At 37.9% G+C, this 25,896-nt stretch overlaps 2 protein-coding genes across 5 annotated transcripts; both read right to left on the minus strand.

Annotated features, from left to right (window-relative positions):
* Positions 1-1,202: 1,202 nt before the first annotated feature.
* On the minus strand, positions 1,203-2,326 carry LOC116261913 (ATP synthase delta chain, chloroplastic-like). Its single transcript, XM_031640852.2, has one exon. It carries the CDS (start codon positions 2,189-2,191, stop codon positions 1,430-1,432), a length of 762 nt encoding a protein of 253 aa, XP_031496712.1. The 5' UTR covers positions 2,192-2,326; the 3' UTR covers positions 1,203-1,429.
* A 2,054-nt stretch (positions 2,327-4,380) lies between these two features.
* On the minus strand, positions 4,381-14,861 carry LOC116261784 (protein gamma response 1). Of its 4 annotated transcripts, none has more exons than XM_031640638.2 (6): positions 14,498-14,861; positions 14,249-14,398; positions 13,959-14,075; positions 12,943-13,016; positions 9,412-10,250; positions 4,381-5,749 (listed from the first exon to the last, which is right to left on the minus strand). In XM_031640638.2, the coding sequence occupies exons 5-6, from the start codon at positions 10,205-10,207 to the stop codon at positions 5,022-5,024; spliced, it is 1,524 nt and encodes a 507-aa protein (XP_031496498.1). In that variant the 5' UTR covers positions 10,208-10,250; positions 12,943-13,016; positions 13,959-14,075; positions 14,249-14,398; positions 14,498-14,861; the 3' UTR covers positions 4,381-5,021. The 4 variants fall into 4 exon arrangements, with proteins under 4 accessions (XP_031496498.1, XP_049936288.1, XP_031496500.1 ...); XM_050080331.1 differs by having other exon boundaries at positions 12,885-13,016; XM_031640640.2 differs by lacking the exon at positions 12,943-13,016 and having other exon boundaries at positions 14,498-14,570; positions 14,743-14,857.
* Positions 14,862-25,896: the final 11,035 nt, after the last annotated feature.

The raw sequence follows: 25,896 nt of genomic DNA on the forward strand, positions 1-25,896 counted from the left end.
TTTTAGAGCTCAAAAACTAGTTTGGACTTGGGAATAGAGAGGCTGCAGCAGGATAGGGCAGCAACATGGTATGTTGGTAGGAGAGGAGGGGATAGACATAAGAGGGGAGCATCTTGGGACATGAAGAAAATGATGGGGATGTGAGCTTCTCAAGTTTTGGGAACATGGCAATTGAGGATACCCCGAACATATACTCTGCTTTGACTTTCAATAGCAAATTGTGTTCCGCTAAATGGTTGCATTCCACAGTATCACATACCCACTAACTCACCGTTTAGATATTCCCTTAGCATCTTCAACTCTTCCACATTTCATATACCCTTAAATCGCAGCAATGGTGCAACGACATTTTTCTTAGGTACATTATCAAGAACAACACTTGGGTATGGGAATAAAAACATGATCATGATTTAGCTTGCACCCCATGTGTATGGGAATGAACTTCCTTCCTAGATCCCATCAAACAGTTCAATAGATGCCCACTTTTTGGTCAACAAATTGCAAACCTTTCTCAAGCAGCAACAACTGCATTCCATGAACTAATGGTTCTTTGAGGCATTTGATCGAACAACTGATGTACGTAACGGAAATTGTCGGATTTCAGATGACACCGAGTTTCGTGAATGAAATACCGTCACATTGGACACTTGCTTTTAGAACGAAGGACTCTTCCATTTGATGGCGCAATGGTTCGATGAAATCCTGAACAACGGTTCAAATTGGTTTGAGTTTTGGCAAAATGAAAACAAATTTTGCAATTGCAATCCAATAGAATAATCGAAAAACCGTTTGCTCGACAATAACGCTTTCTTCAGACGTTCTCCACCATCTATGCACGCATTTAATTCAATAATGCATTCCTGTTGCTCCTTTAAAAATTTAAGCATGTTTTTGTGAAATATTTTGCTATTCATCTACGAAACCTCAACTTCGTTGAACAGACTAAAATCAAAAACTTTAGAATTGATAAATAAGTTTACCTGCGACAAGAACTATGAGCACCGGGTCAAGGTGAGGAAGGAAGAGAGTTCAAAACTGGTTGGACGAAGTGTGGTTTAATGTTATATAGAGCTCCGGCTCCGCAGTCACAAAATTCCCGTTTATTATCATCCCACTTACGTTTTCGCCCAGACCACAACCAGATGATATAACGTGAACATAACGAAGTACCGTCAAATTTCGTTTCCACGATAAAGCACAGCTTTGAAAGAATCCAACTTCAATTCGTTAAGCTCCCGTAACATAACAGGCAAGAGTAGCATTCGGAATGAAAAGGCCCGTCTCTCGGCCCTTACATGTTTGCTGGCAACAGAAGGGGAATAAACAATAATTCTACATAGAAACTGAAAGAGGAGAAAAGGACGCAGAGGAAGAAGAGAGGGAACGGCCAGGCCTCACCGAACAGGATGTCATCCACATGGCAGAAGGATCATTCTTTCAGCGATCCCACCAGCTCCTTGACGTCAAGATTCCCGGCGATCTCCTGGAGCTGCTTCCTGACGCTCATGTCGATGAGCTTCGACCCAGAGCTCCCGTACCTCACTGTGAATCCGGCAACTAACGACGGGTCGATTGCCGTCTTGATCCTCACGTTCTTCTTTCCAGTGAGCCTCTGAACCGTCTGCGCAATCTGGGCGAGGTGGTGGGGTTCAAGCTTGACGACGGAGGTGACGACCGCTAGCTCGGTGTCCGTTAGCCTGTTGTAGACGGCCTCGAACTCCTTGACGATCTCCCTAATGATGTCGACCCGCTTCATCTCCACCAGGATGTTGAGGAAGTTCACCGTGTGCGGCTGCAGTTTCGACCCCGCCGCCATCTCATCGATTACCTTCTGCTTCTTCTCCAAACCAATCACGGGGCTCGCGAAGAACTCCAGCACGTTCTCGTCCTCGAAGAGCTTCTCTATCTTCTCCACATCGCCGCTCGTGATCTCGAGCGTGTCGTTGGCGCGGGCAACGTCCGCCAGGGCCGTAGCGTAGCTCGACGCAGCTGTGTCCACCATCGTCGCCCCCGCAGCGCCGGATTTCCTCCGCCCGGCGCAGCGGAGGAGGCGGAGGGAGGGGAAAGAGATGCCGGAGATGGAGGAGGAACGGAGGGCCGCGGCGCCGCTGGCAGCCCTGGGGATGGCGTTTGACGATAGGGCGGCTGTGTGGAGGCGGAATGCCAGGGAAGATTGCTGGAGGGCGTTCATTTTCTCCGGCGGCAAGCTAGGCTCTCTCTCGTACTCTGGGGCTTCGAAAGGTGAAAGGAAGAGACGATGGAGAGGCTGGAGTATGAGTGGCGAAGGAAGGCGTTTGGGTGAGGAACGGACGGCGTGCGATGGGAAAGGATAACGTGGATGGAGGACGTGGTTGCGCGGCTGCCAATTGGAGCGGAGGATGGTCCTCTTCTCAACCTGAGGACTGAAACGAGTGAGCGTTGCCAATCGATGATGGAGCGGTTCTCTGTTTGAACCGAATTTGACCCGGATCTTACCTGACATGGATCCACACTGCTGCTTTTGTTATACAAGGATCCGATACTCGCTAGTACTCACGTTTACTTTAGTTCAGGCAGTCTCGTGATACGTGAGGTCGTCCTATGCCTCATGCAGAATTATTAGAGACCGTGAAGTTGTGTTTGTTCCACTTCATATTTGAGATTCATAGTGATTTAAAATTTTAAGATCTCATATCTATATACTTAAGATCAAACCACCCTCCATCCAATCTTAAACCTATAGTTTTTAACATATAATATGGAACTGAACAAATTAAGATTTTCAAAACACACGTTTTTATGCAGCCTAAAATGCTATCAAGGAAATCTTTTCTCTCTCTCTCTCTCTCTCTCTCTCTCTCTCTCTGTCGCCATATAGAATATATATCCTTGTCAAATAGTTAAATATTTAAAAATCATACTTAAATATACTATTATCTATTATTAAAAACATAAAAAAGCATCACTATACCATAAACCGTTACATGGTATTTTAGTAATAATTTTAAATTTTTCATCATCTGGTGGTAACAATTATATATATATATATATATATATATATATATATTTATTGGATGCAGTGTGCCGTCATATACTGAAAAATTAAAAATCTATCATTAATAAACAGTTGCCACATGAGAATTAACACGATTTATGATACAGGGCTCATGATATCTTTAGCAATGATTCATGCTACTCTACATTAATGATAGAATTTTAATTTTTAACTGTCTCGCACATAACAGGGTTTCCTTAGCTATGCCTTGTCAGCGGCATCTCACAAGGTGTTCTTTCTCATTTCTTGCCTCACACGCAACAGCCGCTTCCGGACTCAGTATAACAATGTCGGTGTCGGTACATCCAATCGTGTCAACAATTGACCCTCGGAGAGTTTGTGCATCTTGTAGGATAGGCCCTCGGGAGTTGGATTACCACATTCTTGATAGTCTAACGACTATAACGGCATGTCCGATTGCCTGGATAATTGGTCTGAGAAGGCAATTATGCACCACACGGTACTCATTCAAACACTGTTATGAACACCCTGAATAGCTTCTTCGAGTTTAACAGTGCCCATATACTCGGACTTCATGGCATGCCTTTGCCTCTGGATCAGTGCACCAGAGACGGTTATAGGTCCAATCAAAATTCCCTAAGAGCCTGTAACACTCAGGAAATGCATTGAAGCTGTTGTTCTCCGATTGAAACGTTAACTTTCTCAAAAGAAATCCCCAAAGCTACAAAAGTGGCTATTAAAACTCAAATGCATTAGGGCATACATAAATTTCTAAACATCCAAAAAGTATCCCACTAGAAATTCATTCTAAAACTTATTTCTACAAAAACAAAACTGCAGTGAAACTAAACCAGAGTAGCCACTAGACGATTACAATCAACCTGCAGCTGTAGTGCTATGAGTCTACATCACAAATATCAACATTGGAAAGGATCAATGGTATATGTAATAGGTCCTGTTAAAATATTGACAATTAATTTTTCCTTGATTCTTCTAGTGGGAAAAAAAAAAGTGTTCAAGCTACCACAAAAATATTCCAAATCCTCTGAGAATATAGAAAAGAACTGTCGGTAGATCCATTTCGACCTATTAAAGCAGGCTAAGTAAGCAGTTACTCAACTCTTTGTTACAATCTTTGGTATGAATAAGACCTTAATAGATTCTTATGTGGTCAAGATATTGGATCAAACTGTAGCATGTTCGTGATAGGTAGATTTCAAATTGCATTAGGCCCCAGAAAGTTTAAATTCTCCCACCAAATGTGAAAAGTGAGAGCAGAGTGGGATGCAATCTGCGGCTTTCAAGCCTATACCAACAAAGCCAGTTCAACCTGACCAAGCCTACTTTTCAGCTAGTCAGCATAAAATGAAGCAATAAACTACTCATAGACATAAGAGTAGTCAAATTGCTAGAGCAGATCAAATAGGTTAACAGATTGGGAAATGTAGCTGACAACATTGCTAACAAAAGAAACTCATAACCCAGCCCTACAGATGGAAAAAAAAGGATTCAAAGTAATGTAATGCACATTCCACTACACAAGCAGTACATCAAAACTTACATCAACCCCAGGATCACGGTCTGGAAACACCAGCAAGTGATATGTTCATCAGGTCTCAACCAAATGCAGAAATAAGAAGCACCTCATGCATCTGAGACAGACCTTACATTTGAGGACCATCTGGTGCTGGGGGTAGATCTTCATATCAGTGCCATGAAACACCAACATGATGCTTAGGTTGGATTTTGTTACTGCTGCTTTTTCCAATGTCATCTCGTTCCAGCATTGTATTCTTAGATTGTTTAGGATTCATTAAGTTTAACCAAATTCAGAAACAAGCATCATCTCATGAATCTGAATCAAATTCCATATTCCAGAGCCCTTCCAGTGTTGGAAGTAGATATCAATATCAATGTTGTGAAACCCCAGTGGGTTTTTCCACTGTCATCCAGCACAGCATCTTAAAATTTCTCATATTGCTTGGGTTAGATTATATTTGAGCCAAATGCAGAAACAAGCATCATCTCATGCATCTGAATCAAACCCTATATTCCAGAACCCATCCGGCGTAGAAGGAGGTAGATATCTATACCTATGTCGTGAAACACCATCATGATGCTCACATTGGATTTTGTTACTGCTATCAATTCCACCATCCTGTTGCAAAGCATCATAAAATTTCTTGCATTGCTTACACTCAAATCCTTTAAGGAACTCACGGTCACCTTTTCTCCTTACTGGTTCTACATACTTAAAACCCCCACCATCTCCTCTTGCAGCAGTTGTCTTCTGCCTGGGACAAGCAGGACCTGGATCTGTTTCCTGTGTCTCCTCTTCTGAATCAGCATCCGTGTGTTCTGGCGGTGCCACCAAAATTCCCTGGACTTCTTCCTTTGGAATCTTCAGATGAAGGTTACAAGAAGAAACTTTCTTCAGATTCTCCCGAATATGCTCCATTGGTGTGTCAAGGAAGTCATCATGTGGATCAGCTCCTCCAGGTCCTTGCCGAGATCGGGTGTTCCTCCATGATATGTTGGAACGCTTCAGACCAGCAGGGATTTCTGCTCGTACTCTCACTGGACGTTTCTGTGGTTGATGAAAAGAAGTTTTGTTGCTCAAACACGGGGCAACAGGATTCCCCAATTTATCAGAATTTTTAACGTTTTCCAATTCTTTTGTCACAAATTGGATATCTTTCACTTTGTTTTCATCACATGGACTAGCACTCGTACTAGAGTCTCCATCATTAGAATCTGCAAAAGTTGAGGCACCAAGATCAAATTGACATAGCTTTTGCACAGACGATGGAACTTTCTCAGCATAAATAATGAACATGCAAAAATGATTGTAGCTGCCTGGCAGATAGATGTGAGACTGGAGGAAATGGGAAGATAAGCGATGAGATGGAATACCAATAATCCTAAATTATGTCACCATGGTTCCATATGTGTAATTATACCAATATGTATATGTGTGTGTGTGTGTATATATCCATAGTTTTCTATTGTATAGTTTTCATTCTCAAGTATTTTTTTTCTCTTTTTTGCATCATTTAGTTTCCTCTGTTCATTTATCTTTCTGTTGTATGTACTTTTAAATGGCAAGATTTTTCTCGGTATTTTGCAGTAGAACTGAAAATATCGAGAAAATTTTGATAATTATTTAAGAAAAAAGTCCTAAAAATCCTAAAAGTTTTTCAGCGAAGCTTTTCATTTTTAATCTGTGAATGTAATAAGTGAACAGTAATGCTAATCAATGTTCAAAAACTCCTCGAGTCAGATCGTTGACTCGGTTCGGCTCGCCCCCTACTGGATCAACCCAGTAGGGGGACTCGGTTTAGTTAAAAGCTCAGTGAGACTCGACCTTGACTCAGTTGACTGGGCCAAGAGTCAAAGAGGACTAGTCCGAGTTTTGTTGAATTTTTTGACAAAAACTTAAAAGAGTCAATATGTAGACTTGTTCACTGACAATGAACCAAGTGAGTTTAAATTGGCCAAGTTTTGTGTGTGCATCAGCGTGAAAAAGGAACAAGTCCTTGGGGGCTTTGGTACTAAAGGGTAAGTTATAAAAAAAGAAACCTTCGATCATCGTTTTCATCAAAAAAAACAAAGGTCAAAGGGTTTAACAAGGAGGGACAAGCATCAACAACTTTTCTAGCAAGAATAGTGACTTCGGTGACTGCATCAGCGTCAACAAAAAAACCAGCTTCTCAGGTACGTTCTGGTTGTTTTTTTCCCTTTTGTTTTCTAACGTTTCTCTTTTCCACCTTTTTTGAGTTGAGTATTCCGGTGACTGCCATTTCTTCCAGTACAAGCCGGTCTCTCTCTCTCTCTCTTTTCCAACCTGTCGTGCTCTCTCTCCCTCTCTATGTCACTGTCTGTTTTTCTCTCTGCTCGCTCTCAGACACTCTCACGCTGCTCCTGCGCCTCTCTCTCGCTCTGCTCATGTGCCCTTCTTTTAGCTGCCATTGACAGTATTGACTTGGGATGTCTCGCCTTAATGCGTTCAGCCTCAGGCCCTCAAGGCTCAGCCGCTCAATCAAGGTGTCGAAGTTTAACTTTGGGTTATTCTCATGCTTTTCAATCGTTCAATGTTTTCATCTGAATGTTATTTAGGCTGCCAATGCTATTTTACCCTGCATGTTTACTCCTTTTCATATTTTTCTCATCAAATTTATTCATCATATTTTTACCCTGCAAGTTTACTCCTTTTCATATTTTTTTCATGTTTACCCTGCGTGTTCCTCATTTGTTATTTATTGATAACAGTAAATCACATAAATTTTTTCTTTTGAATTTCAATACTCAATAATCAATATTGTACACACTCAAAGTTTCTTGTTTAGTCATTCTGTCCCAATCACTTACCTGAGCATATATCCCCTTCTTCCTGGTGACATGAACCGCGTAATTCTGTCTCCACCCAGACTCATCGTGTTGTATTAAGTCACAAGTAGGTTCAGTAACTTGGATAACTAAAAAGCTTACCATTACTGCAGGACTAATTCTAAATAGAATAATTTGAGGCTATTCATATTCTCTATCTTCTTCAAAGTTAGCACCACATCTAGCACGTGCAAAGATACCATTACTAGTTACTACTTACTATAAGATGGATTTGGATTTTACCTTGTTCACACGGACTATTGCCTCTTTACATGTTATGCAATATGCAGTTATGCACAAATCTGTTAAGTGTTTGTATTTTTACATTAGTGATTATTGTTGGTTGTACTTGTAGGGTTTATATATGTTTGAAAAGTTGTCATAATGCAGGGTTACTGGAGACTTGGAGTATTAATCTTTAGACTAGTATCCACAAAAATGTCAGAGGAAGGATCTCCAAGGACCCCTTCATTTCCACAACAAAAAGATAATGTATGGGAGTGGAGAATCCCTCTTCATAAGCAAAAAAAGAGTAAAATATAACTGTTGACAAAAACAAATGAGTGGTAGTATCATAAGCTTAAGAATCATATTGCCGGAGTGAAGGGAGAAGTTGAACCATGTAATGAAGTGGCAGACGAGGTAAGGAAGAAAATTTGTAAATGTTTAGAGTCATTTAAGGAACAAAAGAAATATAAGAAGCATATTTTCAATGAGGTTGGTTCTTTTGAGATGTACAAGGATGAAAATTATAAAATAGACTTGTCAGATGAAAGTGATGAGGCTCTAAAAATTCAAAAAGGAAAAACGAGTATGACAAATATGCAACAAAAACCAAAACAGAACACTTGATTCTTTTACACAAGCTAAAGCAGTAGCTCCATCAATGAAGCAACTTGGCATAAGAACAACAATGGATAAAGCAGTTTGCCTCTAGCATTATTAAAAATTCAGGTGTTTAGATGATAAAGTGGCTGAAACACTAGAAGGAGTGCCTAGCCCCAACAAAGGATAATGAAAACGTATAGCGTATAGTTGTTGTTTTACTCCCCCACCCCCTCCCCCCCCCCCAAAAAAAACACTCCCCTCACCTTTTCTATTAACATTTCCAAAATAAACCCATTTCTTTTTAGTGTCTTACTATATTACTTTCCAACTTTTCTTTTAGCTTGTAATTTTTACACATGCACATAAATGCATATATGCATATCTATTTATTTATTGCCACTTGTATCCAAGTCTCTTTTTGAAAAATACTGAACATGTAGACAAAACATCCGCTACTAGATCCTTTTACCAAGCCCTTGGCATCCCCATGATTTTTGTCATCTTAGAAAGCTTCTGTTTATTTCACCATAAGTTTAGGGGGCTGATAAAATTATGTACCTAAGGTCGTCTATAGTTTTGTTTTCATATTTTTTATTTCTTTCTGTATAATTTTTATTTTTTCTTTTATTTTTCTTTTCATCAGTCTTGTATGGCTGTTGGAAGTTGGAACTAGCTATATATAATATATATATATATATATATATATATATATATATATATATATATATATATATATATATATATATATATATAGAGAGAGAGAGAGAGAGAGTCTCTTTTACTCCCTCTTGGTAGTGAAGTTAATAAATTCACTCTAACCTCCTAATGTTGTAAGTCAGAAATTAATTCAAGTGCTACACTTAAATTTAATCAAAGATTTCTGGACTTCCGATGGCAGCCCTTGAGAACAGCATGTGGAACAACTTAGTTGTCCCACATATTGTGGACATTCAGATTCAATTCCGTATTTAGATCATCATCACCTTCTTACAGTTTCCTGCCTACCATTATTCTTAACCTTAGCATTCAGCAAACCTCAAGGTTAGGAAGTGAGATCTGATAGCACAAATAAATTTATGAATAAATCAACTCCATGAACAAAGCTTAAAGTGGAACATAAACATGAAGAAAACAATTTACCATGAAGATGACTGATTAAAGTTTCTAAAGAAAGAAGGAAAAAAGAGACTTAAAAATCTTACAAGGTGAGTTTGTAGGGTTGGACAGAAAACCAAATTCATCTTCCATTTCCTGGCAGGGGAGCTCACTTTCAGCGACAAAACCAGACCTGCTAATAAGTATCTCATACTGATACCTTAAATTGAAGTACATCTTCTTCAATCGTTTAAATTTACGAAGAACAAGTTCTGCTGTTCGCTGCTCATTTAACAACTTTGATTGGATACTATTTAGATTCAGTTCTCTGCATTTTAACTCCTCTTCTTCCTCTTTGATCTGTTGCTGTAGTTTCTTCTGCACTTCCTTTCCACCATCAACTTCTTCTACCTTCTGCTGCAGTTCTCTGAACCCAGCAGCATCTAGATTCATCTGCAGACCTTTTGCTTGGGATAATAAATGGTTTTTCTCTGCTTCATGTACTTGTAATAATTTTTCCTTCTCAGCCTTAAAATTTTCCACTAAAACTGCCTTATCTTGCTCAAAAGACGCTTGGATCTGAGGAATCTGATCAAGTGCCTCCTGTTTTTCTCTTCTAAGATCCTCAATTAACAGCAGTAAAGAGTCCTCTTTCTGCTTCCAGTCAGCTTCTGCATCCTTCTTAGCCTGACATAACCTTTCCTTCAAGCTCCTATATTTGCTAAGTTCAGTTTGAAAATTAGGGAACAATTGGCTGCAGAAAATGAATTCTATCTGAGAAATTCGATCTTTCAGCTCTTGAATAGTAGCAACCAGCAACGTGCTAAGGCCACTGAAATACTTGGGGAATTCATCAGAATCAAAAACATCAAAAGGAGAACAGTTCTCTGAGGATAATCCCATGTGTGAAGGCAACAAAGGACAACTCAGTTAGGCAATTGGAATCCTGAAAGACATGAAGAAAGCTCAATCAAGAAAATTTACATGAAAGCCTAGCAAAGGAGGAATCAAGAATCACAAATATGCCACTCAAACATAAAGTGCAATACAAGAACCAGATGCACCAGTAATATATCATCTCTCAAAAGTCAAAACACACACACAAACACACACACACACAGGTGTGTAGATAATAACATATGGATATAATGTGAAAGAAAAAAGAGAGACCGAGAGGAGAGAGAGAGTGAGAAATATCGTTGGTGCCCTTGTGTGTCTCATGCTAAAATGTTTAGTTTCTTCACTTAATCTGATGGCATAGATAGGCTCACAGGTTTTTTGGCATCATGTTTCCCAAAAGCAACATGAGCTTCAACCACTCAAGCAGCACTATAAGCTGTTAATCTATTTGATGACATTGCTTCAAAACTTGTTGTTTGTTAAATAAACTAAACTATATAGATCAGTGATATCAGAATTGGCCCCAGTCAGCCTGGATCTTCTGATCCAATCGTGCAGATGATTTAGAGGTGCCATATGTCAAGTTTTGACTAATTTTTTAATAATCTTGAAAATTGGTATTTTCAATTAATTTTTGTGTATATTTCAATTTGTTTAAATGGGATTCAGTTCAGAAACCAATTTAATAACACTGATATAGATAGTATTCATCAAATTGTAATGACAGTGGATGGTTTTTGTGGCAAAGTATACATATATATAGGGTTTTATGCTGTCATGTATCGGATGGCTAAAAATTAAAAAATGTCACTAAAAAACGAGCGTCACATGAGCATTAGTGACGGTTTATGGCGTAGCAAAAATTTATGGTCCTGTTAACCAATGTTATCACTACCGTATCGTATCGGGTATCGGTCGGGCCGACCTATACGCCGTATCGTAACGTATCGTAAATGTATCGTAACGTATCGTAAAATTAATTTTTTAATTTATAAAAAATGTTAAAAATTTATAAAAAATAGAAAAACTCAGAAAAAATCTAAAAAAAATCCGAAAAAACTAGTAAAAATCAGAAAAATTCAAGAAAAATGTATTTAAAGGAACATTCATCATTCATGTATATGAAGTATGAACTATGAAGTATGCATATGAACAAGACATTCCAAAATAAGAAATCAAACATTCAAAAAATCAAAATAACACACTAAGCAACCTAAGAGGCTAAGAGTATCAATTACATCACAATTCATAAGTTCAGAAGTCAAAACTCAAAACATATTGACATAGTTTTCCCACCGTCCCTAGACTCCCCACAACGAGAAAGAAAGCTTCTTCATTGGCAAAACTTGATGCAAATGGAGAAAATCTCTCCCTCCCACGTCTCTTGTAGCGTTTACAAACAAGAAAAGAGAGAAAGAGGAGCGTCTGTTCTAAAACAAGGCGTAAAAAAGGGGCCGTCGGGCCCCTTTTTAATTTTTCCCCCGTATCGTGCGATACGGGGGTGTATCGCACGTATCGTGCGATACGACTACCGTATCGCATGTATCGTGCGAAACGCGTACGATACGGACACGTATCGTCTTTAAACGATGTATCGTAGAGGTCTTCTTGTCCTATACGATATGTATCGTACGATACGCGTCCGTATCGTACGATACGGATAACATTGCTGTTAACGATGGATTTTTAATTTTTTGCTATCCGACAACATCCGGCACACAGCAGGATAGAATTCTATCATATATATGGTGCTTTTAACGATGGTTTTTTAGTTTTTAGCTATCTGACAACATCCAGCCTAAGTCATATGAGTACTTCAATAAGGTCCACGTACTCGTGTCGCCGTACCCGTACGGCCGTACCCAAAATGGCTACTTGGACACACTTGGGTACCTTTAGATCCAAACTATTTAATTTTACTTTGATTTAATTTTTTCCACCTTACTTTTCATTCTATTCTTAGAGTTATTGTCCATTAACATATAATGTTTTTATTTATATCACTTGTTCATTAAAATGTTGCTTTCATTTTGATTTTTTTGTGTTATTTTGCATATCTACATATTACATAAATATATCCTGCAGTAACCCTGTACCCACATTCTTTAAAGTTATTGTGTCCATACCCGTACCCCTAGGCCATGGCCCCACCCCAACTAACTAAAAAAAAAATTACATTAAAAAAATTTAGTTGTGTGTATTTTTTAGATTCTAATTTAGTTTGGCCCTACCCGGATAAGTTCGTTGGACCGTTTGGCTCGCCCCTAAAAAAAATTATGGCTTCGCCCCTGTCGTACCCGTACCCAAACTGTACCCGTACCCATGTGACTTAGCATCCAGCACACGGCAGGATAGAATTCTCTTATATATGTGTGTGTGTGTGTGTGTGTGTGTGTGTGTCTATAGCTAAAAATTCAACAAAAAATTTTAAAACTTTAACCAAGATAACATCTGGCAGCCAAGCTAACTTCAATTCCTCATAAAGTATATATATATATATATATACTTTACTGTGCATGTGGAATCCAATTATGAATTGTATGATATTACTTAAAGGTCATTCGAACCACTGTTCCGGCAGCTAGAATGGACAAACACAATCCATGTAATTCAAATTAATGCAAACATCGAACACAGAACTGGCAGAATGGAACAAACGCAAGGGCTTTGGTACAAGTACGTTTCATATTTTGCATTTTTTTTTTACATGAAACAGCAATGGTGGAACAGTGTGAAACCCTTTCATATGCCCTTAGGCTCTCCCTGAAAATGCTTCGCCATGATCATCACCATGTACACAAAGCTCGGTCATCTGCAATACAAGTTCAACTTCATCAACATCCTGGGAGAATTCAGCTTCATCGATCATCTTCAGCTTCGTTGATGTCCCGAGCAAGATTGTGTGGTTGCTGGCTTTAGCATTGGTAGTGCAGATTCGTTTGGTGTTGAAGCTGGGGTATATTTCCTGCAGCTATATGCATCCAACAGGTTGATGGCTGTATATGTGAAATGCTGTGATAAGCAAGTGTTAAAGCTGGGGTCTATGTCTTGCATAGTTGCATCTGTATGTGTTGATGGTGGCATATGTGTCATAGTTGGGTATCCCATGTGCTGCCCAAGTGTTCAATGGAATAACTCGCATAGTTGGGTATCCCATGTGCTGCCCAAGTGTTTTCAATGGAATAACTCGCATAGTTGCTGTCTCCATAATACTGTGGCTTCAAGTTGGGTATATTTCTCTGAGCATGAAAGCCTTCAAGATGTTGGGGAGATGTGGGATGTTAGTTAGATCATAAACTATTTGTTGAAATGGTTATTCATAAGTTGTTTGAGTAACAACCAACTTTAACGGCAGGAACTTGTTTGATGGAATGCCTTTTCTTATTTTTCTTTCATTTTTTCATTTGAATTTCTGCAGTGCCATTGTCCTGCCATTGTAAATGGCAGACAGATCAGATACTTTTCTGGATTTCTGATTTCATCTAAATGCAGACAGATTCATTCGCTGCCCACTGGGACAAGACAGTGATATGCAGAACAGGATGTCCATGTTCCTTCTGTACATGGAACGTTAAAAACTGCTACTTAAGGAAGATACTGCAGATATCCATCCACTTCGTCGTCCCATGCGGGATATGATCTCACAAGAGATCTCTCTTTTTGCTAATTGCCACCGATGCAATGGCTTAACAATATGAGAATTGTGCTTTCAATACATAATAAGCTCCTCAAGTTGATAAAAAAAAAAAAAAACCTGTTTTTGCTTCTGTCTTTGCTACCGATTGCTTCCGTTTCTCTGCTACCTGTTTAGACTGTCGGAGCCTCTTGTTTCCTTGGGGCAACCCCTCTCTTTCTTTTATGTCCGGAACACCTGAACCAGTAGATCAATTCAAAACTTGAAAGTCAATTTCTTTTTACCTTTCTGTTTATCTGTCAAGAAAAGAGAGAGAGGGAGATAGAAATGAAAGTTACAACAAAACCCAACCCAATTTTGGCCACAGGTGTTTTCAAGAATCCCAGGAAGTTAGGAAAAAAAAAACAAACCGGAAATCTTTGATTCTTTGTGTTCCCTGCCTCGTCTGTTTACGTTCACAGACCTCAAAGGAGCTTTATCTTATTCTTTGCCGTCAGTTGCCTTACCAATGTTTCTCTTCTGCACATGCTTTTTTCCTTCTTGAGGTTCAAGTGCATTTGCTACATGTCAACGAAATGAGGCATTAAGTTGTCTTTGAGGCGGATATTGTTTCTGCTCGCGAAAAGAATAATAGAAAAAAAAAAAAAAGCAAAAGACACCTTCTGTTGCTTTTTCCATCCAGTTCCTCTGAACACATTTTTGTTCACCGCTGCTTCTGAACTCGGAAAAAACCTTCGTTCCCAAGACAAAATAGAAAACGAACAGATCAAATCAGAAACTAGCCAATGTTTGGCCCTGCACCCTTGAAGGATCTAATAAGAAGAAAAGGGGCGCGATCAAAGAACAAAGGGACTCGAAAAGGTGTGAAAAAAGTATGATAAAACCCCCCAACGGTTTTCGGCACCTCCACTCCTGGTTCGCCGCTCCGGCGTGCGGCCAGCCGTCAGGGGAGGCCGGAGGTGGCCGTTCGAAACCTGAAAACCCTATGAGAAAGCTCACGATAGGAGAGAGAAAGAAGCCCAAAAAAATAAATGGGGGAGGCGGGAAAGGCTTATTTATACCTATCTCTAAAATTTCAAGAACGACCCTCATCTTTCCTGAGGCTGTTATCTTCTTTCAGTTGTTTTCCCGCGTCAATTTTTTGGGAGGCAGCGAAGGGATAGTTCGTGTTTCGATACACGCTCGAAAACGGGTTTAGCTCCGCTGTGGGGACATTTGGATCTAAGTCACACGGATAAGTGTTGAGCAGCTACGGACACCGCAAATTTAAAATTTAAAGGTACAAGAATACAGTAAAGGAAGTATATGTGTATATAAATGTGTATAAAAAAAATATGTAAAATTAATACAACGCACGTAAGAAAAATGGAAAATAGGTGACAATATATTTTATATAATTAATATGCAAAATTTAAAATTAATAAGAAAAATGCAAAAAATAATGTCTTTTTTTTTTAAATTGTGTCCAACTGTGTCGTCCTACCTGTGCCTGTTTGTTAGCGTGTCGATATGGGATGTGGATGATTGCAAAGAATCAGTAGGGGTAGGAATGTTGTAAATCCATTTCAGATTCATTATCGATCGAATTGCATAAAAAAGTTGATACGGAAAAGAATTTGATATCCAATTAAGAATTTTTGGATCAAATTAAATGACTTTTAATTGGATTAAGAGTAAATATTGATGGGATTTGGATTGGAATTGGATATAGTTTTCAATAAATATCTTAATTATACACAAGGTCTATAATGTAAGTTGGATTCAGATTTGGGATATTAATTTAAAATTCAATTTTCAAATGTGGATATAGTATAGAATTTTTTTCTCGGAATTTGAATCTAAATTTGAATATGTATATATAGATAGGTAAAAAAGGGGTATGATGCGTTAAATATACATCTCATTCAAATATGATCTATCGGCATCTCTAACTAGGGGAAGGAAGCATGTTAGCAAGCTGCTGGGCTTGTCAGCAAGGATGAATGAAGTGAACTCTGTTCTTGTGTTTCCTTTGGTTGTTTATTAATTAATTATTCGATCGAGGCATCTCTCTCTCGACTCCATTTATGATTGAGCAACAAAGAGCATGCAGCTTGGTGTTTTTCAGATGGGAGTCCATCGTGTGTCCTTTTTCTTCCCTTCCGGAAAAGGTGTACAGTTTCTTCTTCTTAGCTGTTTCCGTTGCTTCTATGCTACCCATTCTCATTTAATACGAGTAAGCAAGGATCAGGTTTACAACAAAGCGAAGACCCTCTGTTGGGCTTTACTAATGTTAATTCGTGGTCTCTAGATTTTAATTTTTTGCATCAACATTTGTTCCTATGTAGCTTGAAAACTAAGTAGCGTCACTCTTGAATATGAACTTTGATCCAAATCTTTCTGAAGTAGACCAAACCTCATGTGCTTATTCAGATAGTTCTCGATTATATAAGACATTCCAATTAAGCAGTTTATAGTTCGCGCAAAATGCAGATTATCACTCAACTTTTTTCAATTCTGATATGATATATATATATACACTTCTTGTTGTATGTGAGGTGAAAATCTCAAGTTTGGTGACATTTTTGTGGATGGAAAATCTCATGTCCAAGTACATAAGCAACATGTGATACCTGCGCAATGTAAACACCACTTCCATTCGGCATTAGAAGCATCAATTTTGGTGATTAATTGTTAAGATCAGGAGACCATAGTCATGGTCATCTTTCGCTCTTCAAATGATCATCAAGCCTACGAACCCCAAGCAGATGCTTCTCCTCTTCTCAATTGGGTGAATATATGCATCAATAATCTCAGTATATTTGAGAAATCTTCCACCAATATCTTGCAAGTCCTAATTCCATAGGGTGCTACTTTAGGTTGGTTGGCTTTGGTTGTGACAGCATCACCATCTCCTTTTTTCACTCTGCATGTATTGCTGATTGAAGAATCTATGAAAAGAATGTGATTATCACTAATTGTAACCCAATTACATCCTTCTGTTTGCAATGTACCACATACTTTTTTCGTACTTTATGCTTAAGACTTTTAAATATGTCATTGCTTGTGCTTTTACTTGATAAAGTGTCTTGGTTAAACATATTGGCTTTCATCTAAAGAAGCCTAACATTTATCATATGTTTATCTGGCATCCATCATCTATTGAAGTCTGACTTGTATCATTTGTTTATCATTTGTCTGCAATGCTCAAGGATGAGCATTTTTTGTTTTTTCATCTTCTTGGCATATGGGAATGCCTCACTTACTTATATGATCATATTATTTCATTGACTTTTAGAATATGAAGATGTTGCACTTGTAACTTATTTGTTTATCTAGTTTTAATTTCATTTATGCAAATTGACAGGTTAATCATGGAATGGTATATGTGTCTTTGGGATACACTTTTGGAGTGAAAATTTTTGTGATGGAGCATATCAAAGGCAGCAGTCCTTATGGTACAAGCACCTATGCTGGTGATGGTTCTAGATTGCCAATTGAGCTGAAACTAGAACAGGGTTTTCCACTAGGGCAAGTACATTACTGGCATTGGAAAGAAACTCAAGGCGGCTGCTTGAAGTTGGCCATGTTTTTTGAATCACATTGTTATATGAGCATCATTGTATCTGAATATGTTTCGTTATTTTTTTAGTACAAGTTTATGCATGTCATCTATAAGATGTATTATCTTTTGTGGTAAAGGTACTTCAGAATTTGTTGTTTACTTGCTTTTTGAACACACATTTGGTATGAAGATGTTTCTTTATAAATGAATTCAAACCAGACAGTTTCGGTCTATAATTTTTCCAAGAAGTGTGCAATTGAGAAGCAAATTCAATGAGAATGATAATGAGAAACAAGAGGAAATTTTTCAATGACTCGACGGCGTCGCTAGCACTTCTTGCCAAAATGCCTTGGTTGGAAACTATGTTGGTGAGCTTTTCAATTTGCAATCCTTTGCCACCCTACAATTTCAACTACCATTCAGCTGAAATTAGTTTTGAAAGGCAAATCCAAAACCCATTTTTTCTCATCCAAACAAAAACCAGGTTTTATATAGTTAACCTCGTTTTTATAATGTTTCTCAAATACAAAAAACAGTTTTTTATCATGTTTCTCAAATACAAAAATTCATTAAAAATTTGATTTCCACAAAACCAAGTCTTCGCAAAAACCATTTTTTCAATGTGTCATTCAAATGCTATCATAAGTTACAACCTGTTCAGCTTTTTTTCTATAGATTTGCTAAAAGATGCTCTTGATGAGGTTTCTTAAGAATTTTAATTTCTTATATCTTTACCTCTTGAAAATTTCATCAATAGAGCTTTCACAAAAAATTGCTCCTACAATTAATTGCAGAGCTTGTTATGTCTTATGACATAATGGGGGAAGGCAAGGAATCGGCCCTACCCCTATGAACATGTGTCTCCTGGGGCCCTGGCAGAGGGCGTCCTCAAGGCACGTGATCACAGGGGAAGAGCGGATTCTATGTGTTCCCATGTTAAACCATAACAGGAAAATCGACCTCTATTAATTATTTGAGATCTTGAAAGAGGATGTGATGGTAAAGTTTCAATTTGGACTTAGATTTTTAAGTTTTTGTTATTGTCATTCTAATTTTCCAAAGTAGCGAGAAGAGGTTCTTAAATTTATTTGTTGTTTCCTTCCTTAATCAGCGTGTATAAGAAAAAGCATTCAAACTTTAAAAATTATTTTTTATGAAATATTTTTAGGACTGATTTGTGTGTTACCCCTATAACAAGCATGGTGCGTTTTGAAAAATCAGTTCTCACAAATGCCTAATGAAAAAAAAAAAATCTACCAAACTTAAAACTCATGTTCTTAACTATATGCTCTCAATAGAGTATGAGGCTTTTCTCAATACTTTATTTAGATGCCATTGAATATATGGCAACACATTTGTTCTTTTTATTAAATGTTGTTGAATAAATTATGATGCATTCTTTATACTTTTTATTTTGGGACCTACTAGAAGTCATTACGTAGCATAATATCTAATGTCATGTAAACATTGACATATTCTACATCAATGAAGAATTTAATTGATTGCATTGAAGATTGACTGCATTGGTGAAGAAGAAGATATAGCCTGAAAAAAGAGATACTTCCCTATCATGGAGTGAACGATCAACCTATTCTGCCTTAGTGGATAAATCGATTGATCACATTGGAAAGTCTACATGCATTGGGAAAAAAGACAAGGTGGTTTTCAAGAGGAAAAGTTGGTTCATCTAATCATTAGGTTGAATGCTATGATGCCATGAAGTAGGAAAAATAATATTTCAGGAACTCATATTAAAGAAATATGTAGCAAAACAAAAGAGTCATTTCTAAGGCATGAGTACATGTACATGTTGTAGCACTTTTGTTCAAAAATCACGGTGTTCTTGCAGATTTAGAAGGTAATGTCCATGGTTTTACTATTGAAGATGTGATAGAAGATGTGGATTTGTTATGAATGCACATATTTATTATGAGGACACTGTTATGAATGCACATAGTTATTATAAGGACAAAAAAAGGCATCAACAAATGGAGCACTAGCAATTAATTGGGCCAAGTTGTGTTACTTTGTTGCATTGTTAACTCCTATATGTGCACAAAAGAAAGAAAATCCTGACTTTCAATTCATAAAACTTGTGAAATGAAAATTAAATTGTTTAACATATAAGAACTTATAAGTATATACCTAACAACGATGAAATCAAGTTGACAAGTTTGGTTCCATAAAATAAATTTTATGTCACATAATATCAAATCCAGATGTTGAATACAATATAGATTAACCAAAAAACATGCAATATCTTGGAGAACTAGTAAGAATTTGCTGCCAGCCAATTTGATATTCTTGTCGACAAGCATCAGCCATTCAACAGGAGGAGAAAAAGATAGGAGGAATTGACACAAATGATCACATGAGTTTAATCAAATATTCACAGAAGGTCATGCAATAGCTGTAAGAGAGTCCACTGAAGAGTGAAGATACTCTAACACCATTGTCATGCAGATGTAGAACGAAAAACCCTTTTCGAAAGTTGAAAATCTTTTCTATGTGATGTTATGGAAAGACTTCCCCCAGTGGTTGGTTATTGCTGGGATGCATCTTCCGGTACTACTGCTGGGAATAGTTGTTTCTTAGCTGTCACCTCATGCGCACACTTCACGCACTGGGTACACATCATCTTATCAGGTCTACTATGCCTCACCATTGATTTTTGAGGTGTTTCTTTATTTGATACGTGGTGATGCACACACATTTAACAACATTGATGTGCATACTAGATATTAATTGTTGTTTGTAGGTATCATTTCTCGAAAACCTTATCAGACCTCACTTGTCCACAAGGATCAAATTCCTAGGCTTAAAGGGCTTTTTGCATATGTTAAATGCAATAGTGATTTCTGTAAAAATGAGTCAGGCATTTTCAGATGTTATATAATGGTTTGCTTGCTCTCATTCATGTGCTTTTAATTTGCTAGTTAGTTTGCTCACATTCTTTCATAGTCTTAATGTTGTTGGAGGCTTAGCAGCATGTGAACTTATGGGATTTTAATAATACATGAAATGTATGTTTCTTAACATTTTTCTATGCATTTTTTGTGTCTTTATTGTTTAAACTCTCACGAATGTATTGAAATGTGTTGCAATGAGCTTTGGTCCAAATTTGCTTGAAAATAGAGTTAAAACCAACAAAATAGGCTCTCTAAGGGCAAAATTGTTATTTTTGTTCATGGAGAACATCGGGATTCTACCCCATATTTGGTCCTCAACTCGGATTCATGTTCCAAGGATACACTCCAGCCTCTACAAGCTTGGAGGTGGCACACAATAGGAATTTTTTTTTAATGAATTATCAATATCCACAAAAATTTAAGCAATTAGGTTTTGAAGATCTACATAAACATCTAGAGAGGGACATTCAAAGCACTTTGGCGATGGAGATGCTATTCTAAATACTCAATATTCCAGTTAAGGTGACCAGAAACCTTTCTTATTTGTGCATGAAGATAGAGCACCTTCTTCATTGCTTATTTCTCTATAGCCAAGATCTTTAAGTGTTGGAGTACTCATGTCAAAGGAGGCATACTGTTCTTGGAGGTATCATAGAGCATTGGAGGTGTAGATGCATGGTGTTTCATTCCTCTTTTGCAACCCAAGTTAATTCATTACCTTCTTCTTGGTTCACAGGTTTGCATTGCATCATAAATTAAGGTTTTGCATCACGCATGTTGTAGCTTAAGCTTTTTTCATGGCATGTTTTGTTTTTTGCATATTGTTTCTATTTTCAGCATGTTTAGCTTAGATAAACATTGTTTCCTCTCTGATTTAATCACCTCATAGCGTAGGTTTTATGTGTTTGATTGATTTTTATAAAAAATTTGGAAAATCCTGCACAAATCATAAATAGGTTGTAGAAACAGTGGAAAGCCATCCAAAGTTGCCATGATCAAGCTTGATCTGGCCAATTCTTTAGAAGCACTATTTATTGTTGACACCCTTTATTCTTGATGTTTATTTGTTAATTCTTCTTTATTTTAGTTCTCCTTGATCTAGGTGTCAATAGTTGATCAGTCTCTATTTGAGAGTTGTGTTCCACTATGGAACAAAAAGGTGCTTCATTTGGTTGTTATTTGGCTAGAGTTCTTCCTAGAACCTGCATGTCAATAGGTGTCTTGTGTACAAAATCTATAACGTTACCATTTTGGCAGTTGGATTTGGATCAGGGTCTAGACCCAGACCCAAACCTCACCAGCGTGAGAGCCCGATGCGAGGGATCTTCTCCCTTGCCTTCCTCAGCAACTCCCTCTTCTTCGTCTCTCGTCTCACTGGTGGGTAGGTGTTATAGAGAAGCAGGAGGCCGGAAAGTGCAACGGCGACGAAGGTGAAGACGGCAGCGGTGGCGCGTAGGTAAGCCGTCGTTCTCTCTCTATATCTTATTCTTCTTCTTTCTTCTCCTCCTCCCTCTTTCGTTGTTTTGTTGCCTCTCCCTCTATCCCGATTCTCCCTGTCAAGTCCCCCCTTCCTCCCATGCTCCTCACACGCCCCCTCTCTGCCCGTCTCTCTCTTTCTCTACATTCTCTCTAGCTCTCTCGTCTCTCTGTTTGCATCTCTCCCTCTCCTCTACTACCCCCTCGTCTCCAGTCCCCGCATGCTCTCCCTCTCTACACACTCTCTCTCCTGCTCGTTTTTCCTCACTCCAAGTGTCTCCCATCTTCAGCCGAACCAGCTCCTCACTGCCAGAGACCCTATTCTAACGACAGTGCCTCCTTTTGCATTCTTTTTCACTATTTTTGTGGCTATTTGATCGGACTGCAGCTTGAAGACATGTCTTTCCCCTCATAACAGCAAATAGAAGACATTGGTGGCGGCAGTATCGTATGATTTTCGGCCGCTAGGGGCTCAATCGAACATTTGAGGTAGCTATCGAGAGCATTGCAGTAGTTTGGACTCTAAGAGTGGGAGAAGGAGTCCTAATCGAGCCTAAATTGTCTAATAATCTCTGTTGGTGCATGTATAATTATTGATTGAGCATGCTAGACTTAAGATTTGATTATTTAAAATGCATGTTAGCAAATTTACTTTTTGGAAAAGGTCTAAGACTATTTTGGAGGGACGAGGATCTATGTGTATATCTATCTTTTTAACATGATGGGTTGATTTTCGAAGCGATTAGGAAACATGGCAGAGAGAAGTGGTTGAGAAGATGTAGGACCATCGTTACGAACACGTGGCACATGCTATCGTCAATGTATGTATTACACTGTTGGTTGGGAAAGAATATGTAAGTTGGTAAGCTTAATTGCGGGGTTGACGCCTCGGCTTTAAAAGCAAGGGAGAAACGTATTATTGATTTGTGCAATCGAAAGCGCAGAGCCTAAGTTGTTTGGTCACGGGAAGTGACTTATTGGAGGGATTTATGGGTCAGTACTACCTGTTAGCACCCTTTTGAGGCGATGACCTATGTCTCAATGATTATATTTCATACTTGTAGAGATTATAAAGAAAAATGAGTATAAATCTTATCACTTGATTATGTTTGCAGGTACACCAGGCACATCGAGTAGACCTTGAGCAACAAGACTTGAAGCTCGAGGTGTTTTGGGTGTTTTGTTGATATGCGACAGGTATGACGACATTCTAGGCAAATCTCTGTCTGGGGCCAACTTGGAAGTGTGTTTCCAGGATTGTTGGATCCTATGATTGTGATGTGATTGAGTGAATGTACGCATGAGAATTGAATGCTTATGTGATTAGTTTTGTTTTTAAAATTACTACGCAATTGCATTTGCATGCTACTAGCAATGATAACTGCTTAGGACAAATGAGGTGGGGTATAGAGTCGAGTATATCCTCACTCCAATTGTGCATTAGAAAGCATCCTAGAATGATAATTGCCTAGGGCAGCTATGAGCCAATCATGGATTGAGACTACTCCCTATAGTTTGATCAAGTTTTGAAAGATGTGATTGATGTGTGTGACTAATATGAATGTTGTGCTATGTTGCACATGCATTGTCATGGGCATGAATGCAAATGAATAAAATTGAATGGTAGTTGTACCTGTAATGTTATGATGGTTAGCTAAGAATGTTAACTATATGTGTAGCCCTCATGTGCAGGAAATTGAAGGTATGGGTGCACTCGCGAAGTGAACCAACCTCATGAGTTAGCCGGTCATTTTGTGAATGAATGTGCTTTCATAATGATAAGTAAGAAAGAATAAGAGATGAGAGGCCAGTGGGTTGTGGCTATGTGTTTGGGAGATGTCCCGCTTTCGCAACTGGTCTCCCCTGCTTGAAGTGCAGGTAGTGTAAGGCCCCAGGGTACCATTGTGTAATGTGCTTGGAGCGTTGGGCTCTCACCTTCCCAAACTGGGTGTCCTAGGGAAGGCTGAGCAACTCTCCTTGAAATTCACACATCCATTGATGATTGTTCTTTCGCTGCAGCGTGAAAGGATCCATATTGTTTCGGGCCACCATGGGGGTTGTCTCTCTACTGTAGGTTGCCCGTGGTATGCACGTGTCTCTGTTTGCACCCATAGAAACTGTTAATTCACTAAAGCTAACGTAAATGAAAAGAATGTGAATGAAGTGTATGTGAATGAAGTGATTCTAAATGAAGTGTTTTGGCATGAATTGCATATGACTATTGAATGTGTTATTATGGCCATTGAGTCGCTTTCACATGTCGTGGTATATGTGAGGGGCATCCATAACAAGTCATGTGACTTATGCCCTATTATGACATGATAGTGATTTGCTTTTGTAATTGTTTATCCTAGATTTTAGCCCTTACCTTAGAGGGTTAGGGAATTATCTGGGATGTTGTCATACTCCAAAGGTTAAGCCTTCTGTTGTTTTTCTTTTTCAGGTTTTGGCGGACCCAGGGCAACAGGTTGATCAGATGGCTCTACTCACATCCTACTGGGAAGGTTTTGGTTCTATTGTAGTGCCGGCACGTCATGTTTTGGTCTTATTGATGTCTTGTTTTTGTTAAACATCAATGTTGTGGTTTGGGGTATTTTTGTCATATGTATTATTGGAAAAATATGATGTGATTTTATGTGGACTGAATTTATCATATAATGGAAAGTTGCTCCATTGTCTTTGATATGCATAGCTCTTTTCCTTTTGAATCGTTGTGTCGTTGTACCTCAATGTTTTATGTTTTAACAAAAAAAAAAGTTATTTGAGGGTCAAAGGGTTGGGGTGTGACAAAATCAACAATCACCCAAATTTTCATTTGTGACATTCATTTGATTTCTTTTATTCCTTTGTGTTTTTGGTTTTTTCAGGGTCTAAGAATTCATGTTTTAATAGTCTTTGTGTTTTTAAGGAAAAAATTGAGTTTCAAAATTGGTTTTACTAAACTTGATTATCAAAGTTTAGATTTTTCTGGCTGTTTAGTGTGTTTAGAGATTTGATTCGCATTTCAATCAGATTCTTATAGATCTTACCAAAAGTTGGTCATGTGCATGAATTACCTCTTTAGTGAAAAGAATAACTTACCCAAATACATTCTTTCCAACTAAATTACATATACTAAATATGAATTGTCTAAGTGCATATCATGTTATCTATCACAATAATTAGCTACAAATTGCAGTACTTCCTCTCATTTCCTTGTCACCATTCCTGTGTTTAGAAGCTTTGCTATCAATGACTATGAAAAAGAAGAAAAAGCAAGATATTATGCAATCAGATGTGAACAAGCCTTTCACAAAACCCAAAACAAAGAGAAGCCTTTGAGTGTATATATATATATATATATATATATATATATATATATATATATATATATATATATATATATATATATATATATATATATATATATATATGTGTGTGTGTGTGTGTGTGTGTGTGTGTTGTGTACAATTGTCTACATCATGTACGTGAAGCGCGACTTGTCCTATGACACATTTTAATAATTGCTTGTGTCACTAGCACAAAGTGTGATCTGTCCTAAACAGATAAAGTGCTCTATTTCTATTACAGTGACGTAGGTGTGAGCATAAGGTGGACACACAAATATCACAACCCAAAATATAGCAAACAAAAACATCAGTTACATATCATCATTCATTCACTTACACAATAAAACGTAAATAAATACTACATCACTTATTATTGAAACTAAATAATGATTCATAAACATTAACATAAAAAGGATGCAACAAAATACTTTACCTATTGCATTTGTGCTCTATGACTTTTCATATTGTAAAAGGCATTAATAATATCATTCGAATCAAACATTTGAGCAATTTCTTTTTCAATATACAAAAGTAGACAATCTACAAAGAATTCATCCTCCAGTTTATTATGCAACCTTGTTTCAATAAGTTTCACAACATAGAATGTCCTTTCTGTGGTTGCAGTGGAGACAAGAAGCATTATAATGAAATAAGCAACCTGTATACGTAAGGATATCCTTCACTTTTTCTATTATGTATCAATGTTTGACATATATCTGATAGTGTACCAAATTATAAAAACTTGAATGATGACAAATATCATCTTATAATGTCTCAACTGATTATTTAAACCGATAAAA

The sequence above is a fragment of the Nymphaea colorata genome, chromosome 10 (assembly GCF_008831285.2).
Source record: "Nymphaea colorata isolate Beijing-Zhang1983 chromosome 10, ASM883128v2, whole genome shotgun sequence".
Lineage (NCBI taxonomy): Eukaryota > Viridiplantae > Streptophyta > Magnoliopsida > Nymphaeales > Nymphaeaceae > Nymphaea > Nymphaea colorata.